This window comes from Chaetura pelagica, unplaced genomic scaffold (genome assembly GCF_000747805.2).
Source record: "Chaetura pelagica isolate M959 unplaced genomic scaffold, ChaPel_1.0 scaffold63, whole genome shotgun sequence".
Taxonomy (NCBI): Eukaryota; Metazoa; Chordata; class Aves; order Apodiformes; family Apodidae; genus Chaetura; species Chaetura pelagica.
In genome coordinates, this window is record NW_009952896.1 from 2754603 (window position 1) to 2769962 (window position 15360).

The following is a 15360-nucleotide window of genomic DNA, read 5'->3' on the forward strand; positions in this document are numbered from 1 at the left end:
TGTGTTTCCTTTTTAAAACAAATTTTGAAAAAGGTTTATTGATTGAAAAATATCATAGATTATTCTCCCTTATTTCAATGCTCCTAGAAAAATATCTTTTTGGCTTTTCTTTTCAATGACGTGATAAAACATATTACAACTGCTGACTGAAAAGTTCTACAATCCTGGAGTTTGAGTTGCTGTTATACATGACATGCTATTGCATCAGCTAACAGTACTACGCAGAGGCACAAACAAGGGGACCATGGGAGAACTGAAATGTGTCTGACTGAAAAAAAAAAATTACACAGAAGAAACTCAGGTTTTTATGGCTGGAATTTTGTATACTGCTCAGTTACTTCTCTTTTAACTCAGTGAGTTAAAGAAGAATACTTTTTTTTCCCTTGGGTCTGTCATAAAATCATAACTTGATATGGGAAACAACATTCCTCTTCTGTTCATGCTTCCGTAATTTAACAAATTCGACCCAAAAAACTGTTTAAAACTGTAGCATTTGATGAAAATACAGAAACTTAGGCACACAAAAAAGAAAGAAAACAGGATGAAATGGTTACTATTTGAGCTCTCTAAAGAATTTCCTAGCTTTTGAAACTTGGGACCATACTACACATTTTGACCAGAATGTGGGTAAAAAGTATGTTACTCCCAAAATTTTGCAAGAAAATATATTGCAAAACCAATTACGTCTTTTACATCTGTAACTGAGAACTTTTCCTGAGATATGATAAACTAGTGAACTAGTAGACTTATCTACTTCTTAAATCCTCAGAAGAATATTTTTACTTAATAACACAAGAAGTTCATAGTTTATATATTCATTTTCATTTTTAGCAAGAATTATTGAAGATAAATTACTCAAAACTAGAAGTTACTTAACTAGCTTTGAAATACTACAAGGTTACATTAACATCACTTACCGGTTATACCACCTTCTTCTATTATGAGGCTGTCTTCCTTGGAAGAATTCAAATCAAACATATAACATCCTAGGTAACAGTGTTTCACCATCTGATTCACGTGTTCATAGAATTGGCAGTGATACAAAAGGGTCTTTAGTGCAGGCTTTCCTGTCTGACAGAGGCCAGATTCTTCATCATGTACACAGGGACCCTGAAGACATGAAATTCACAAATGGTATCTGTTTACATAAAAGAAACTGTCAAAAAAAACCCCAAAACAACCCAAAACAACTGACTTAAACATAATCCTGTGTACGTGTGTGTATACATAGCTGGTTAGAGGCTGTGACTAACAGATCACAGAATCACAGGGGTTGGAAGGGACCTCTAGAGATCATCTAGTCCAAACTTCCTGCCAAAGCAGGACAACCCAGGGCATGTCACACAGGAATGCATCCAGGTGGGTTTTTAATGTCTCCAGAGAAGGAGACGCCACAACTTCTCTGGGCAGCCTGTTCCAGTGCTCCATCACCCTCACAGCAATGAAGTTTCTTGTCATGTTGACATGGAACATCCTTATAACCAGTTTCTTGTCCAATCACTGGGCACCACCAAAAAGAGACTGGCCCCTTCCTCTTGACATCCACTCCTGAGATATTTATAGATATTAATAAGATCCCCTCTCAGCTTCCTCTTCTCAGTACTAAACAGCCCCAGTTCTCCCAGCTTTTCTTCATAGGAAAGATGTTCAAGTCCCTTAATCATCCTCATGGGTCTCCATTGGATTCTCTCCAGTAGATCCCTGTCTCTCTTGAATTAGGTGTCCCAAAACTGGGTACAGTATTCCATGTGTGGTCTCACCAGGGCAGAGTAGAGAGGGAGGAGAACCTCCCTTGACCTGTTGGAAACACTTTTCTTAATGCACCTCACGATAGCATTGGCCCTCCTGGCCACAAGGGCACATTGCTGTCCCATGGATAACTTACTGTTCGCTAGGACTCCAAGGTCTTTCTCCAGGGAGCTGCTTTCCAGCAGAACCCCTAATCTGCACTGGTGCCTACTGGTATTCCTCCCCAGATGCAGGACTCTGCACTTGTCCTTATTGAACTTCATGAGGTTAACCTTTGCCCAGCTCTCTAGCCTGTCTAGATCTCATTGGATAGCAGCATAGCCCTCTAGAGTGTCAGCCACCCCTCCCAGTTTCCTATCACCAGTGAACTGGCTGACGTTATACTCCATCCCCTCATCCAGCCTGTTAGTGAGGATACTGGACAAAACTGGACCAAATACTGATCCCTGGGGAGCACCATGGGTCACAGGCCTCCAACGTGACTCTGTGCCAACAAGCCTCTGAACTCTATTGTAGAGACAGTTTTCAATCCACCTCACAGTCCAATCACCTATTCCACATTTCTTGAGTTTTTCTATGAGGATGTTAATGGGAGACAGTATCAAAAGCCTTAGTTAAGTCAAGGCTTATGATATCCACTGATCTCCTTTCATCTACCCTTTTGATATAGCCTTCGTAGAGGGATATCAAAACAGTTAAGCAAGATTTCCGCTTATTAAATCCATGTTGGCTACTCCTGAAAACCTTCTCTTCTTCCATGTGGTTAGAGATGGCCTCCAAAATGAGCTGCTCCATCACCTTTCCAGAGATGGAGGTGAGGCTGACTGATCTGTACTTGCCTGGATCTTCCTTCTTGCGCCTTTTGAAGACTGAAGTAACATTTGCTTTCTTCCAGTCCTCAGGCACCTCTCCCATTCTCCATGATTTTTCAAAAATGATGGAGTGTGGCTTAGCAATAACATCAGCCAGCTCTCTCAGCACGTGTGGATGCATGGATTTGTGCATTTTCATTTTATCCAACTGAATCTAACCCAATCCACACTGACCAGTGGAGAGTCTTCCTCCTCTGTTTTGCTCCCATACATCCATCCAGTGACTGGGATTCAGTAAAGACTGAGTCAAAGAAGGCATTCAGCAATTCTGCCATCTCTGCATCCTCTGTTATCATATCTCCCACCTCATTTAGCAGTGGACCCACTTTTTCCCTACCCTTCCTTTTATCATTGATGTATTTCAAGAAGCTCTTCTTGTTTTCTATCACCTCCCTAGCCAGACAAATTTCCAAGAGAGCCTTGGCCTTTCTTGTTGAGTCTCTACATACTCTTGCAGTATAATTCTCCCAATTAACCAGACCTTTTTTCCACATATTGTAAATTTCCCTCTTACATTTGAGTTTTTCCAGGAGCTCCTGGCTTATCCATGAAGGTCTCCTGCTTCCTCTGTTTGTTTGGGGTTTTTTTTGTGGTTTTTTTTTCAAGGGAATACCTTTATCCTGAGCTTGGAGGAGGTGCTGTTTGAATACTGACCAGCTTTCTTGGGCCCCCTACTTTCTAGAGCCCTAGCACATGGGATACTTCAAATACAGATTTTATTATGGCTGAGATAAATCATAATATTTTAGCAAAATGGAAGTAGCTGCTTAGCTCCCAAGAAATTTGAAAACATCTAAGTAGAAAGTCACTGAAAGCTGCAACTGGGTGGTTTTAAGACAGTATTTGTATCAGGAGACTTCACAATTTTTATTTCTTTTTTAAAGCTACCTACAGATACCAAATAATGCAAAAGTTTTCTTTGGAAAACAAGTACACTCATCCTAAGATCCTCTTGTAAAGTACACTGCCATTTTACTACATATACCCATGTCAACCTACTCTGATAAAAAGATTTATTTAGAAAAAAAAAGACATTAAACAAATTATCTCCTAAGAATGGTTTTCAGTAATTTCTTTCTAAATACTGAGTTCAGAGGAAACTTTCTAGAACAGTGGATTTACACCTGAGAAGACTTCAGTCTTATTTAAAATAATAGCTTGATTTCACTGCATTTGTTACAGTATTTCTCCAGTGCTTTCTATGGTGACAGAAGAAAGGAAATTTTATTAAGCTGCAACATAACCTGTTTAGAGTAACTGTAAAAATTAAAAGTGTTAATTGGCAAAAGAACACAGACTGAGAAAAATTCAAAACAATTACATACTGCAAGACAGTTTTAGGAGACATCATGCAGTACTTCAAAATGAAACCGGTTAAAATAATGGAAAGAAAATTCATCAGTGATAATTAGAAATTTTCTTTGGCAGTCAGGAGAGAGCAGTGGTAGATTAACTGCAAGTAAGTAATTTGAAAAACACCATCACTAGCAGGCTCTAGAGCCCCCCCAGTCCCTTCATTTACACTAAATACAAGCTTACTTTCCAATAAAAGAACCCAAAACAAAAAAACAGATCAAGTAGAAGCAGTAAATCTATTTTGTGTTACACAGTAATTTAAAACCAGTTTTGAATGGACACTGCTCATTCTTTTTGGTTTCTGTAACATATAAACAAACTATTTTCACTATCTGCCTTTGATGCCAATTAATGGAGAACAAGCTATGACAAACATTTGGAAGAAGAACCTAGTATTTAATGTAAATTGTTTATGATGAATTATAAAACTGTACTTGTACACTGTCAGCAATATACAGGATCAACTATTACAAGCACATACTTTATTTTTTTCTTTATTCAGCCAAAATTTTTCCACCCAGAACTAGCTTTGCCAGTTTAACAAGATATGCCAGAAACTTTTTTGCACAATGGATGCACTGCAGAAGTTACTCCTCAATTACATTCATAAAGTGCTCTGACTTCAACAATCTTCATACAACACAGTATGTTGCAGTCTTAGAATATTTACACAGGTTAACATGACTCTTGACAAAAGATTTCCTATGCCTCTCTTTAAAGTAACATAGCAAAGTGAACTACTATAGTGACACTATAGACATTCTTGTGAAGATACAGGCCTACAAATTCTTAACAGCTTTCCTTTTTCAGCCCTAGTTGCCTAAGGGATAGAATAATAATGTTCTACTTCAACTATGATACATTGTCCCTCCTGTTCACCCAGATCCACCTCATAGGTCTCCTTTGAACTTGCATGCATTAAGGTCAACAGATAAACTGTATCTTTATTCAGTGCAAGGGAAAAAAAGTAATCCTGAAATACAAAATTTGATGCTGGTATTATCGTACAATTTAAATTTATGCTTGTATTTTCAACAGTTTAAATTACCAGTTACTACAAAGTGCTGTTTGATAATATCTTTCAGCACGAACACTTATTAAGTGATGAGCAATTTCCATTAAATTGCACTGCTTAAGAAGAATCACATTGATTCAAAACTTCTATTAATTGCACTGTAATTCATCCAGAATTGCACAAAAGGATTCAATTTTTGTCATCTCACCATAGTCACTGAAATGCTTTAAAAAAAGACTAAACAACTTTTAATAGAGTTTATACCAACAAGTTACAATGGTTGTCCCTTGTAAATCCCCTGCTATTATGAATTTAAATAATTACTACTTATATTGATAAAATATAAGTAATAAGCAGTAAGACTGAAACAAGGGCTAGATTCATAAAATTACTTGAATTATGGGTGCAGCTAAATCACAGGTAACTTATCCCAGTAAAACAGGAGGAATGTCTTTCAGTGTTAACTTGATCTTTGGCAGAAAGGAACAGAAAAATACAGGATATGGTTGCATCTGCAAATTTCTTCAAAGAATAGACACTGTTCTCACATTGGTATGATTTAACATACCGGAAGAAGCAAGATAAACAGAAAGAACAGGTATAAAAGCCACAAAAAAAATGAAAAATGAAGAACTAAGATCCAAAGATCTTTATGTAAAATACCAGACTTAATGAAAGTAACATGAGATGACTGACTTAAGATCAGAACTGGAAAAGTCTCTAGAGGATCTGACCAGTTTGTATAAATATCTGATGAGAGAAAGAAAACGGAGAGAGACCCTTCTCTTTGATATCCAACGACAGGACAAAAGGCAATAAGCAAAAATTGAAATACGGGAATTTCTATTTAAACTTATGAAAAAATCTTAATCCCTGTGAGGGCAGTCAACATTAGAACAGGTTATGCAGACACCCTGTGGAGTCTCCATATTTTGGGTCACTCAAACCCAACTGGACAAGGCTCAAGCAACCTGCTCTAGTTCATGCTGCTTTGAGCAAGGGGTTATGTATTTGACAAGAATTTAAATTCATTTAAGCAACACAATGCTTCATCTTTCTTTGGAAAGGGTTGTTTCTCATCACTTACATATTTCTTTCAAAACATTTTATAAACATCACATTCTCATCATTTCTTCTTCCTCATACCCCTCAAATCATATTGCACCATAAATGTGGGTAAAACAAATTACCAATTTCTATCCTAAAACTTCAATGGTACTATGTAAATAAGCAACTTTTCTAGGAACCCAAAAATACTGTATTCATGAAATACAACATTTATACAAACGAACTGTGGTTCTCCTGAGCCTGCTGGAAGTTTGAGAGAAGTTTGTCTATTCGTGTATTTCTTTTTCCAAAATGTTACCTTAGACGTGTAATTTTTTAGGTTTATACTTTATAGGTATACTGACATAAGTTTTTAAATAAGAGAACATCTCTCTGTGAAACTATGACCTTTTTCATCAAATGTAATAGTCACTCACATGCCAAAAACAATCTTTCACATCTTCTGAAGGAATTGGAATCACAAGGAGATTTTGTAGAATAAAAGCAGCCTGCAAGAAATGAAAGCATCACGATTGTCATCCAGCCACCACAGTTCAAAACAACCCACATCAGACTGAACAATACATTCTACATATTATTCCACTGCTTAAGACATATGTTGAAACACAATAATTTTTATGTTAATGTTGACAAAAAAGAATATTTAGAAGGATATGGCTTAAAAACCCTCAATGACAGATGTCATGAGGGCATGGCACAAGAGAAGGCATTTGTCCCAATTATTTTATAATAATTAAAAAAAACGTGGGGGGTGCACTGGTACAGACTCATATATTTCAAATGTTTTCTTTTCCAAATACATGGCATGTGTGTAGTTTATATTACACACCTATCACATGAATATGCGGGTGGATTGAAATTGCTTTTTTCATATTTTGTCAGTGTTTGTCAATTTGACTCTTATGAGACTACTAAAATGATTTGGACATTAAATGAAACAATGAAGCTGACATTGTCAAAAACATTTTGCACAAATAAATTAAAACTATTACTTTGGAATATGTAATTGGTTGAGCAACAGAGGTGAAAGAAGTTAACCCACTATTTGTCATAGTTATTCCTTTTTACTCATTGGAAAACAAGAAAAACTTTACAACTACAGTTGATAGAAAGTTGCAAAAAAACATACACAGTTTAAATACAGCATTATATCATTCTGTGTGATGTTCTATCAGAGTACGAACTTTCAGTTCTCACAAATAAAGACTCTTGCCTAGGCAAATTAGATTACTTCATGTCTGTAATGAAGAGATACTTACTACAGATCAGGGGATGAGTTTGTACCAAAGTGTTCATAATGAAACAAAACAGCCATTAAAATCTGGGCTTTAACGACCTATTTTTCTGCCTGAGTCAGTCTTAGGAGTTTTAATGCATTCACTTGCAATTGTGTAAAAGCAGAAATTATCTAAACTAGTCATTTGTATTTCTTGAATCTTGAGTAACTCTAAATAAGAAGCTAAATGTTTACTTCATTTAGGTAATATTTAACTTACAAAGCAGTAGGTGTTACAGTGCATAAGAGAATAGATATATAGAATAAAAAATTTAAAAACCCTTTTCTCCGTAATGAAAAAAAAAACTTGACAATCTAACACAGCAGAAGGAAACAAGAAACATACCTCCCTGCGTACCACACTACATTCAGATTGGTCCAGAAGGATGTTTATCACCGTTGCCCACAGTCCTCCTGAGATGTTCTGACAGCTTTCTGCTAAAGCGATACATCCTATTTCAAGAGATGTAAGAGCTGATCCTATTCCAAGTGCTGTAAATCTGACCTGATACATCCAAGCACAACACAAAAGTGATACTTCTTGCAGTAATAAGCAACACATTTTTCAACCTATTAAGTTGTATCAACTGAATCTGGAGCTTAAGAGAATAAGGTAAAAAGTAACAGCCTCTTGTCTTATATTTCTCTAGCCCTCTACTCATAATCATAACTAAGTGTTTGATAAATGTCAGAATTAATAGAATACATTTTGAATACTTAAAAATACTAAAATAGTCCTCAATCTTCTTAATATTTTGCCATTTTTAAATAGTTCAATTTAGCAAACATAATTTAACAGATTTGAATCAAATAAGTTTGCTCTAAATTTGTAGTTAATGTAAATGTTTCTGCTTTGCAGCTAACAACAATGTCAATGGAATCTGCTTGTGAATCATGATCATGAGTGACTAATGAAAACACAGAGGACAGAAGATGTAAGGAAAAAATTTTCATACTATATTTATACGTTACTTTGTTGTTACTGTTCCACAGGATATAGTTAATAACATTTTAAATAATGCAAAACAGTAGTTTCAATATTAAATAAATTAATGAAACAAAAATTCTGCAAACACTGAAGGGCCAAAATAAAATATCAACTTAACATTGCATTAACTAACCTCAGGGTCTCTGTCTACCCATAAAGGAATCAGCCACGCCAGACCTAGCCGAGAAGCTTGTTCTTCACTGGTATCATAAGGCAAAGACCAAAGAGATATCCAGTCCTGATTAGAGAACAAAATTATATCACTACTCTTTCAATCCCATGCCAGTCTATCAACAGAGTGAGCTACAAGTTACCTACTAGAACACTACAAATGTACACTACACTGATACTCCAGGAAAAAGATTCTGGTCCTGTCTCTATAAACATGTATTTAACCTGCTTACTTCACCTATTGAATTAAATTTGTGTCATTGTCTTAACAGAATTAGGACAGCAGTGCTGAAGAGAGAGTAAATTTATTTTTTTTTTAATACTGGAATAATTATTTCCATTTAAAATTTACTCCTTCCTTTTTTTCATTTTTACTTATTATTCACATTATCTTTCTCTCATATTACACACATGCAGAAAACTACCAAATAAGAACATACAACTATTTATTTGATTGTAATTAATTATTTTTCTTCATGTATCTGTCACGTGATTAAATAACGTCAATTTTTCATTTTTACTATCTGTTGAAATATAAGACATCTTCCCCCACCACATATGAAAATCCATCATTTAACTTAAGCAGTTAAAATACATCTGTGCATAGCTCTCACAAATGACAAGATAAGGACAACTGTAATGCACTCACCATATCCTTCGCTTGAGCCATCATTTCATGAGATAAGTGAAGCAAGCAAAGCACTGTGCTTTTTGTAACCCCTTTTCCCATGAAGGACATAGCGTTTCCTCCCCATTCAACATAAAACGAAGAAATTACCTAAGAGAGGGGGTACAAGTTCATGGTAGCTTTACTGTAAGCAGTATACAGGTAGAGTACAAATGGTTCTACAGGCTAGTAAATTATAATTTAAACTCATGAAAAGATGGCAGACTTTTAGCTGAATTTTAATAATTGATTGATTTATTTATGAGTCATCCTGTCATGATCATTTATTATATGGTTAAACCTCAAAAGTTCAATGTTTTTTATTTGCTTCTTCAAATGAAGAATGCAGTGGAGCTTAATAATAAACACAATATTAAACAGAAACCTGAAAATCCCCCCCAAAATAATTTCATTAGTTACATTAGTTCTTTACATGCATTCGTATCCAAAGTTATGTTATAACATAAGCTACTTACCTCAAGAAGACCTGTTAAATATTTCTTACAAATTGTCACAGGTTCAACTGCAGCAGAGTAGGTACTCCAGTTTGGAAGTGCAGTAACATGAACCATTCCTCGTAATGTTCTCTCCAGTGAAGGAAGGCCATAAAAATGTGGTGCATCTGTTAGCCTTAAGCATTGTAGCAGATTCAGAGCCAGCTCAGTTCTGAAAGAGCCAGCAAGTTGCAAGACCTCTCTGGTTTAACAGTAAAAAAAAAAATAAAAAAAAAAAAAAAAAAAAAATCAACTGTCAACATGAAGCTGCTATAATGAATTATTTTATAAGAGGCCAAGGCCTCATTCTTCTTACTGTTAGTCTATGAGTCTCAACATCTCAATTGATTAGTAATGGCTTATGCACAGAATAACATGGAATTAAATTTTATATTTCTAGCTTCTCCCAGGTTCTGAAAGAATACAATTGCATCTGTTTATAACAGGGTTGCTTAACCAAAAGAGGACAAATTAGATTTAACTCTAATTATTATGGAACATGCTAAATAAAGAGTGAGAGATTGAAGACAGATCATGAAAGAGTTGTAAAGCTTAGTAGCTATGCCTATGTTTGTTTCAGTTCAAGAGACAAATTTACAAATATTTCCCACAAAATACAATAAATCTAGAATTCAGGTAAACAGAAAATACAGGAATGTTAGATGTAAGTAGCAGCAATTTCTATAATCTTCCCTTTCCAGTTGTTCATTTTCTAAAAATTTTAACAACTGCATGGATGTAGAGAATGCCCCATCTTCTCCCCCCACAAAAGACTAAATAAAGAATGGGAAGAATGAAAAAGGTAAGATGTTGAAAGCATCTTTACAAACTGTTATGTTGTGGCACTTAAACAAATATTGTTTTAAGCTGCAATTTTAGTATCTCTTAGACTACAATTGGACAGAGATTTAGTGTGGGAAGATTAGAAAGTCGGAGAAAAAAATAATAGAAATTAATTTCTATGTTTGCTTAATTGACAGGAAAAGGTTGGAACTTCATGCTGAAAGTAGCTGTCCTAAATAATCGCTCATGTGCACTGATGCACTATCAGGCTCAAAAAGGAGTTCAACTAAAATATTTGTTGATATTTCAAGTATTTCAATGTTTTGCTTTTCTATAAATAAATGCTACAAAATCAAACAAGTTATCATTTGTTTGTGCAAATTTCTAGCAATGACAGAGAAATAGCTCATCCTCTCCCTGAAATCGGATCAATCCTCATTTGCTGAAAAAGTGACCACTAGTACATACTCTTCCAAGTTTCCCAGTTAATTTCCTAATTTTACTGTGAAAATGTGTATTAGTTTGAGTCAATTTTCTTTTTACTGTTGTTTGTTTGGTTTTTCCTTTAGTGAACTGATAAGCAGCACACTTGCTGAAAGTAGCAGCAAGTTTCCCAGCTAGTGGACTGATAATGCTGAAATATTTATAGTTACTGCCAAGAAACCAAAGACACTTTGCTCAGCTTGTTGAATCTGCTGCTTTGGACACTAAAAGAGCAGAAGAGTTGTATGTATAACTCTCCCATAGGGAGAAGAGGATTAGACAGACAGCAAAATTGACCAAAGAGATTATTCTATCCTACATATAAATTCAGGGATCACATCATGGCCAGCGTCCCAGGATGACTCTGTCTATCCATCTCCTTTGATCCCTTGGCCTGTGCATTACTGACCGTCATATATCTTCCCTCAGCTCCTGTCTGCTCTGCGGCTATCTCTGGCACTGGTCCAGGACTTTTCAGAACTGCTCACAGCTGGTGAATGTGCTGTGGGAGTTGATAGGGATAAGGGGAGGTGACAGGGGTTTTGTACATTCCTGCACATATTTGTATGTGTTTGTATATATTTTATCATTAGCATTTAATTAAAGCTGTCTAGTTTAATTTGCAATCTGGAAGCACTGAACATTGTTGTCATTGGTTTAATTCTGATCCTGAGTTAAACCATGGCAAAAGGCCTATTTAGTGTTGATCTTCACGAGGAGTAGATTCTGTTTTTACAGTTTAAAATGACTGAGTCAAGATGTAATTCGATTCAAATTCTGACACAGATAGAGCAGGAGTAGGTATTATGATACCCCACCAGAATTACAAAGAAAGGTCCATTTTTACTGTACCTGTCAGTCACTGACAAGGAACAAAGTAACAATGTGTTAAAAAGACGAATGAGTTCTTTATCAAGTTGCTGCCTGACACGAGTCTGTATGTCATCTATTTCATTCTGCATTTGGGATTCTGGTCGCACCAGGAGGGCCAAAAGGGATTTGGGCTCCTATAAGAAAATAATAAAAATGCAGTCAAGTAATGAACTGTTTAAATCCTATTTTAATATACACACTAAAGCCATTTTTCTGTTGAGAGCTTGCAAATCACACTAATTATAAATCGCAAATTTCATTATCATTTTAATAAGAAGTATTTCTGTAAAAAGCACAGTAAAAAATTCCTATCGTTACCAGTTACTTAAATCTACTAAATGTCATAAAAAAATCTATTCCTAAGGCCTTTAAAAACTCCTAATATTAAGCAATGATACAGTGTATTTTGAAGTATGAAGGGAAATTTGAAGTTATACACAGCAATATCCTGCAATAAAAAAATAGATCACAAAACAAGAAAATACATAGTAGAAATATTAATTCAATATGTATCTTGTCTCAGTTGCCTGAGAAATACTTAAAATCATTTGCAATAACGATTTCTTATTAATATATTGAATGGGCTGTACTGTATAAATTCTATAAAATTTTATAGGATTCCCAGTTAGCCATATAAATTCAAGTACTTGAATTCTGTAAGTGACTGATATAAAGTCTACTAGCGTTTTTCTCTTAAATGTTTTGATTACACTCTAAAACAGGAAAATGCAAGTGCACACAGACTCTACTTAACATATTATATCCCTTGCAAGACCATGAATTAACCTGCACGCAGGCAGTACACCCTTGCTTTGTCAAGAACAGTACTTTACAAACTTTCAAAACTGCAGCCATCTCTTTTATTTTTGGCATTAAACTATTTTTTATAAAGCAAGATTGAATTATCACATTTTGACAAATATAATAAATTATTTTATACTGCTTTATAATGTTCATATTTTCCAGTTTTACACATCTTAAATTAATAGTAGTGGACAGAATGGATCTCTGAAATAGACGGCACAGAAAAACTGAAAAGAAAATTATATTCTTTCAATATTACAAATGTGTTTTAACTACACCAGCTGAACTGTATGCTCATAATACCTTCCTCAAGCTTATAAAATATTTTACTTAGAGATATTATAAACATTTAAAATTAAAACTTAAGTGACAGACACACTGAAAGCAAAAACTTCTGGCCTTTCAATTCTCATTCTTAATTCGAGACAAATAATCTTCACTTTTATCTCTTTGCCAAACAGAAGTGTATTCCAACACACTTATATCAAACTTCATCCCTTATGTTACATAGATAATAGGCAGGTATGTAGCGAAGCATAGCTTATACAACTATATATGTATGCACATATATATGTATGTACAGCTACATAGTTAACCATATCATATAAGTATTTATAGTTACATGTACATACAGAACTCTACATAGAGCTACATAGCTACACCAGAGTAAGGCACACACAGATATTTTTTACTTTTGGCAAATAATATATTTGAGTCTAGAGAAACAATGTCTATAACAAGTAAAGGCAATAAGGAAATTTACTTTTGTTCAAAGTTAACTTCCCCAAACACAAAGTAGCAGACATTAATACTGCAAGATCTGCTATTTTTTGCTTTCATTGAAACAAGTCATTTTACTAGAGGAACTCAACAGAAACAAATCAGCCAACCAGTTCACTGTTGTTCATTTCTTACAGTCTACAGCTAACTTCTTAGGTATATTCTTACATTTTTAAGAAATGATTTCAGGATCCACTTTATATGGTCTGACTCCAAACTTGATCTCTGTTCTTTAAGCAATTTGTTTAAAAATCTTAAGATATCTACTAAAAGCTTCTCATCCTCTGAAGAAGCTGGAAGCACTTGCAGAAATCTGCAACACAAACAAAAATATTTACATTTAAACCCTCTTTTAAATTTGCTACAAGTATGAGATCTCAGGCTAATACAACTGCAGTCACCTGCAAATGTGGAATTACATAGAGTAAATATGGGTATTACACATATTTACCTATGCATTCATATTCCATACAAATATGGAATTATGTTATAGATGTAATCGATATTAAACTACATATATACAAATACTTTTGCGAAAAATAGTATATTAAATTATTATGTTTATATAATATGTATTTATTGTGTACAGTATGGAATCCTTACATATATTAGAAGTGTATTTACATAGAGTAAACACAGAATTGCATATAGTGAAAGGTAGAAAAATCTGAACAGTGCCACAGACAGGAAAGAAAAAAAGTCCTAGCAATTAACAACAATAGCAAAGCCTACCTATGCATTTTAAATAAACCCTAAATACAGCATTCTTAATTTTTGTGGGTTCTGTGTATGTAAATTGTAGAATGAAGTAATCACTGAAGTTGGAACCTGGTCCAATATCCCTGCTTATCTAGTGACAGCTGGAACCAGTTGCTTAGGAACATGTCCAGGTGGCTTTTGAATATCTCCAAGGATGGAGACACTACAACGTCTCGGGGCAACCTGTGTCACTGTTTGGTCACCTTCACAATAAAGAAGGGTTTACTGATGTTCAGAAGGAACCTCCTGTGTGTGCACATTTCCTCTGGTCATGTCACTGTGCTCCACTGAGCCTGGATACATCTTCTTTATACTCTCCCTTCAGGCACTTGTACACATTAATGATGATCCCTTTAAGTCTTCTCTTCTTCAGACCAACCAGTCCCAGCTCCCTCAGACTTTCCTCATAAGAAACATGCTCTAGTCTATCATAATCTATGTGGTGCTTTATTGGACTCTCTCCTGTATATCCATGTCTCTCTTGTAGTGGGGAGTCCAGAACTGAACACAGAACTCCGGATGTGCCCTTCAGCAGTACTGAGTGGAGGGGAAGGATCATCTGTCTCATCCTGCTGACAACATTCCTAATGCAGTTCCGGATACCATTAGACTTCAAACAACATGCTGAAAAGGCACACTGCTGGCTCATATTCAGCTTGGTGTCCACCAGGATCCCTAGGTCCTTTTCTGGAAAGCTGCTTTTCAGCTTGGTGAACTCCAAGCATATTCTGCTGCATGGGGTCATGCCTCACTGGTGGAACTTTGTTTTTGTCCTTGAACTTCAGATGTTTTTGTCAACCCACTTCTTCAGCCTGTAGAGGTCCCTCTGGATGGCAGTATGACTCCCTACTGTATCAACCACTGGTCCCAGTTTTGCAAAATAAGCAAAACTGCCAAGGGTGTATTCTGCTCCATGATCCAAATCATTAATGAAGATGTTGAACAGGATTGAACCCAGTATTGATGCCTTGGGCACAATGCTACTTACTGCCATCCAACTGGACTTGATATCACTGATCACCACCCTCTGAATCCAGATGTTCATACAGTATACCATCCATCTCATTGTCTACTCATCGACCCTATACCTCATGAGATTCTCTACAAGAATCTGAGGAAAGACTATCAAAATGCTGAAGAGAGATTGTCAAAAAGCCTTCCTTAAGTCAAAGCAAACAATATTGACTGCTCTACCCTCATTTACAAAGCCAGACATTTCACT

General features: G+C 35.5%; 1 protein-coding gene across 1 annotated transcript in view; it reads right to left on the reverse strand.

Annotated features, from left to right (window-relative positions):
- Positions 1-15360, reverse strand: part of RTTN (rotatin) — an 84740-nt gene that overhangs the window by 30107 nt on the left and 39273 nt on the right. The window contains 8 exon segments of the mRNA XM_009995636.1: positions 918-1110; positions 6477-6548; positions 7683-7841; positions 8458-8562; positions 9145-9273; positions 9639-9858; positions 11775-11929; positions 13548-13692. Of these exon segments, the coding sequence (XP_009993938.1) occupies positions 918-1110; positions 6477-6548; positions 7683-7841; positions 8458-8562; positions 9145-9273; positions 9639-9858; positions 11775-11929; positions 13548-13692 (1178 nt within the window).